Source organism: Microtus ochrogaster, unplaced genomic scaffold, assembly GCF_000317375.1.
Source record: "Microtus ochrogaster isolate Prairie Vole_2 unplaced genomic scaffold, MicOch1.0 UNK14, whole genome shotgun sequence".
Classification (NCBI taxonomy): domain Eukaryota; kingdom Metazoa; phylum Chordata; class Mammalia; order Rodentia; family Cricetidae; genus Microtus; species Microtus ochrogaster.
The window spans coordinates 1,270,477-1,275,882 of record NW_004949112.1 but is presented as its reverse complement, the minus strand read 5'-3'; the positions used below and the strand labels follow the sequence as shown (position 1 = coordinate 1,275,882).

General features: G+C 50.5%; 1 protein-coding gene across 2 annotated transcripts in view; it reads left to right on the top strand.

Moving 5' to 3' along the window:
* Positions 1-5,406, top strand: part of Ccdc114 (coiled-coil domain containing 114) — a 24,219-nt gene that overhangs the window by 14,820 nt on the left and 3,993 nt on the right. For both annotated transcript variants that reach the window (XM_026789168.1, XM_026789167.1), the window contains 3 exons: positions 3,063-3,130; positions 4,279-4,466; positions 4,651-4,785. In XM_026789168.1, the coding sequence (XP_026644969.1) occupies positions 3,063-3,130; positions 4,279-4,466; positions 4,651-4,785 (391 nt within the window). The remainder of the gene's footprint in view (positions 1-3,062; positions 3,131-4,278; positions 4,467-4,650; positions 4,786-5,406) is intronic.

The following is a 5,406-nucleotide window of genomic DNA, read 5'->3' as shown; positions in this document are numbered from 1 at the left end:
TCTTTCTTTCTTCCTTCCTTCCTTCCTTCCTTTCTTTCTTTCTTTCTTTCTTTCTTTCTTTCTTTCTTTCTTTCCCTTCCTTCCTTCCTTCCTTCCTTCCTTTTCTTCCTTCTTTCCTCCCTCCACCCCCTTTTATAAAATTTTTATATCAAAACAATTTCAAACTTATATAAAAGAAGTGGAAATTGTACACAGAATCTCTATATGTCCTTCACCAGGACATATGTATGTGTTCATATATGTACATACATATAGATTCCTTCTGAGTCTTACTTTATAGCCCAAGCTAAACTTGAACTCCTGGCAATCCTCCTGCCTCAGCCTCCCTGATTACAGAAGTGAGCTACCATACTTGGCTGAAATTGGTAATTTGTCTTTCTTTGTCCCTTGCCTCTCTTATTCTCTGTCTCTGCCTCAACCTTGGTCAGTTTCTCTCTCCTTTCTTTCCCACCCCACCCCATCCCTATCCCTCTGGTTCCATAACTGGTATTTTGGAAGTATCTGGTCCAGCTGTGTTTTGTGGAGGTCCCTGTGGGTACCAGCAGCTTCGCATCTGTTGAAGGATGCCATGTTAAAAAGAAGTTGTTCAAGTCCTTCCTAGCCAAGAAGGAGATGCTCTGAAATGGAGTCTCCTTCGATGAGAAGCATCTACTGGAGCTCCCACTATATGGTCTCAGTGGCCGCTAATGTTCTTGCCTGAAATTCCCACTGCCCTGGCTGGTGTCACATTGCTACTAGGTTCAGCATTGTGACTTCAAGATGAAAGTCCACAGTCACTCTGACACCTGGTGCTCTGGGTGCATCTTTCCGTCCCCCCTGCCCTGTCTCCGCCCCCTCTCCTGTCCTGTCCTGTCCTCTTTATTCCTTTTGTGTGTGTCTCTGCTTCCCAGCAGAGGCAGTGCCGTGGTCTCGTTACCTTTCCTGCCCGTGTCCCACACTTTGCTATTTCTCCAGCAAGTTCCCGTTTTCTTTCTCTCTTTTTAAATTATTTATTTATTATGCATACAATGTTCTGTCTGCATGTTTGCCTGGCTGCCAGAAGAGGGCACCAGGTCTTGTAGATGGTTGTGAGCTGCCATGTGGTTGCTGGGAATTGAACTCAGGACCTCTGGAAGAGCAGCCAATGCTCTTAACCTCTGAGCCATCTCTCCAGCCCCCATTTTCTTTCTCTTAAAAAATATTTGGCTTTTTATGTTTAATTGTGTGCATGTGTGTTTGTGAGTTTGTACATATGTGCAAGCAGGTAGTGAACTGCCCAGTGGGGGTGCTGGGAATTGAACTCTCAACCTTTCGGCCCTTCTCTCCGAAGTCCTATATTTTTCCTGGTGGTGAGAAGGCATTGGAAAGTCAAGGTTTAGGCACAAGTGGCCCCACTGTGACCGTGTTGTACCCTCCTCCACACAGCTTTCGTCCTCTGGACACACCGACTGTCAGCAGCACACTGTTGGGTGGCTGCCCTTGCTGTGTCTTTCCTTTCCCCTAGGAGGGCTTGGGTGTGTGTTAGGGACCTCCCTGACCACTCCTTGTTTCCCTGTCTTCCCCATGCTTCTGCTTTTCATCTGGGCACAATCAGCTTCATTTACTTTATTGGTGATCAAGTTTTTTTTTTTGTTGTTGTTGTTTTGTTTTGTTTTTTGTTTTTTGAGATTCTCTGTGTTGCTTTTGGACCCTGTCCTGGAACTAGCTCTTGTAGACCATTCGAACTCACAGGGATCTGCCTCTGCCTCCCGAGTGCTGGGATTAAAGGCATGCACCACCACCACCTGATGGTGATCAGTTATTTTATGGTGTGGTTTTGGTTGAACTTTAACACTGAGGTGCAGCCCTGCCTTGTTCCCTTTTAGTTTTCTCTCATGTCTCTGTTGACTTAATTTATCTTATAAATCTGTAAAACACTAACAAGCCAAACAAAACTGTTCCAGAAGGGCTGGCACACTCTCATGTATCTATTTGCGCGTCTCTCCAGAGCAGAGACTGCAAGGCAGCTGCAGGCCAGCCTGGGCTAGAGATCTGTACCCTGTCTCAAAATGAAGAGAACTGGGGTGTGGCTCTGTAGCTCCTGCCCAAGCTCCTGCCAAGACCCCAGCCCTATAAAACCAAGCTAAACCTCCGAAAACCATCCCAAGAGACATGGGCACAGCTCCTCCTCGTCTCCCTCAGATCTGGTGGCGCTGTGTTACCAGTGTCCCCAGTCTCTGGCTCTCCACTGCTGGGTTCTTTTCAACAAGGTGTGTTTGTGTGTGTGTTTGCTTCTCCGTGTCTGTAGATGGATGTGTGATGTCTCTGCTGTTCCTTCCTTTCTCCCGAAGACACATGGCTATTTCTGAAGCTAGAAAAGAGAGCTGTAAGGTCACATCATATGTTGGTCTGTCAGTTAATCAAAGTATCTGAGCCCGGGAACGTTGGAGAGCAAAGAGGCTCCTTTAGCTCACAGTACTGGAGGTGAAGAAACCAAACTGCGCAGGATTATATTGCCTAGGACCTTGGTCTCCACATCATGGCAGATAGTATGACGGACGGAACATAGGCACGAGGGAGATGCCAATTGAGGGAGAAGCAGAGGGTTGGACCTGGAGGAAGAACCTTGGTCTCTTCTGAGGTCAGTGGTTTTAGCAAGCTCACAGTAGTCCCTACCTTTAAAAAGTCCAACTGCTTCCCAGTATTGGCACTCAGCTTCCCATCCCAAGACCCTTGGTTGATACGGCACATTGAATCCCAGTATAGTCATGACATCCAAGCAGGTTTCCAAGTGGTGTTCAAGTCGGGCTGGTCCTTCTGGGTGAGTGGTCCCCAAGTGAGCTCCAGTTACCTGTGCCACGTGTCCTCCTGATTTTCCTCTCATTTGGGACCTCATTAAAACCCCTCTTCTGATTCAAGGTCAGACTGGTCTGTGTAGGTTAAGGACAGGTGAGACTGCATCTCAGAAAACAAAGGCAAAATCCCGCCCTCTTGGCAAACATAAAACAAAAGGCCCTTTCCTGGAGAGCTGCTCTGCAGGGGTAGCCTAGGCCTGCCCTTGTTGGTGGGAGGCCCAAGGAAGTCAGCTCACTGTGTCCCTGCAGGAGATCCACTTGCTTCGGGAGACAGTCGGAGCTCTCAGCGCATCCTCTACCTCTGCTTACACCGCCAGGTAAGTCCCTAGGGCACTTGGGTAGCAGACAGTAGGGGTGCGGGCCGGAAGGTTGGAGATTCACAACGATGGGCAAAACCCAAAAGATACCCACGTCTCCTGCCAGACCCTGTTCCTTGGGTGCATGTAAATGGGCAGTTTTGTCTGTGACAGCTTAAGGTATACTTAGGGCTGGTTACCAGGGCCTGGGAGCCCTGGAGGCCTCTGGCTGTGGCGAGCAGTTAGTCAGTAGCTGTAGCTTCAGAAGCAGTTGGCTTTCTCCGCACCTTGGCTGGCTTGTGACCTCTGCCCTTCTGTGTAGGTGTCCTCCTATCCTTGGTCTTGTTCTCACCTTGCTCTCTCAGTTCTAACTCTGAGGGAGGCCTGATGGCCTATAGCTGCCGCCCATTCAGCTCCCTGCAGTGGATCGGCAGCTGGGGCACAGGACAGGCTGGTTTCTGTTCTGGCGAGTGGTCTTTGGGTCAGGGGCTTGCTATTGTCAGGAGAGGCTATGTTTGTAGGTGAATGGCCCAAACTAACCTTCAGGGGTGGCGCTGGGAGGAGGCCCCCCACAAGGCTGGTGGAGATGTGACCCTTTGTAATTGATGACATCAAAGCTTTCGGCCCATATTCACAGCAAAGCGGGACAGGGTGTCAGCAGCAGCTCCCCACCCCCCATGTCTTGATAGGCTGTGATGGAGTGTGCCCAGCTTGGAGTGCAGCCAGTTTCTAGCTATAGGGCATTCACACTGCAGTGTTACCCAGGCTGCCCTTTCTGCACCTGCACCTGGGAATAATCTCTGGCAAGGCCTGGTCACTTCCTTTGCCCTTCTGAATAACTGGGGACATGATTCCTGGCCTCTGTGTCCCCTGTGTGTCCACCAGGCTTGTCATATCTGGCCCCATCCTGATCTAGCCCTTCCAGCCTAGAACATTCTCTGCCTTTTGTGAGCATCTTCGTGAAGCCAGCGGCACTGTTCTCCCCCCGGCCCGCAGGCTGACCCCATCTTCTGTTTTTATTTATCCGCCCTGCTCGCCGGGTGACCCCATCTTCTGTTTTTATTGACACGCCCTCCTCCCCCAGGAACCCCATCTTCTGTTTTTATTGACACGCCCTCCTCCCCCAGGAACCCCATCTTCTGTTTTTATTGACACGCCCTTCTCCCCAGGGAAGAGGCCAAGACCAAGATGGGCCTGCTGCGGGAGCGTGCAGAGAAGGAGGTGACTCAGAGTGAGACAGAAGCACAGATCTTGCAGCGACAGATCTCACATCTGGAACAGCTACACCGATTCCTCAAGCTCAAGAACCATGACAGACAGCCAGATCCTGACATTGTGCAGAAGCAAGAGCAGCGAGGTGAGGCCAGTGCTAACCCAGGGCCCTCAGAGAGGGTGATGCTCACTGGGAGAAGGTGGGGCAAAGGAGAGAGGAACCCAACCTGGTGGGAGAGGATAGTGGAGCCAGTGAGTGCGTAGAGCCTGTTGGGGAGGGCGGGGTTGTTGGGGACCCTGGAGCCCTTAACATCGCTTTTCCCCCACAGCCTGGGAGGTGGCAGAAGGACTCCGAAAGACCTCCCAAGAGAAACTAGTATTGCGTTATGAGGACGCTCTGAACAAACTGGCCCAGCTGACTGGCGAGAGCGATCCTGACCTGTTGGTGGAGAAATACCTGGAGCGTGAGTGGGCACAGGGTGGACGAGGAGGTGGTGTTGCCCAGCCTGCCTGTATCTGCCATGCACCTTGCCTTGCTCTAGGGACTCCACCTGTCTCCAGTCGCCCTTCTGTTGCTTTGAGTCCCCCCTAACCTTTCTCCCTTGGGGGTCCCTCCCTTGGGTCGGCACCTCTGATTCCTTCTTTCCACGTGTTTCCTTCTCTCTTGGGTTTCCTCCTCCACATCTGTCCCTCAGCTCTGCTTCTTTCTCCCTGCGGTGGACTATTTCCTGGGGTTTTCCCGGATCTCCTGTCTCTGAGTGCATATGTGGTGCCTTTCTGTGGCTGTCCCCGTCTCTTGCTATGACAGGTTTTTTTTCAGGTGTATTTTTTTATTGATATTTATCGAGCTCTATGTTTTTCTCTGCTCCCCTCCCTGCCTCTCCCCTGTCCCCTTCAATCCTCCCCCAAGGTCCCCATACTCCCAATTTACTCAGGAGATCTTGTCTTTTTCTACTTTCTACTTCCCATGTAGATTAGATCTATGTAAGTCTCTCTTAGTGTCCTCATTGTTGTCTAAGTTCTATGGGATTGTGGTTTGTAGGCTGGCTTTCTTTGCTTTATGTTTAAAAAACCAGCTATGAGTG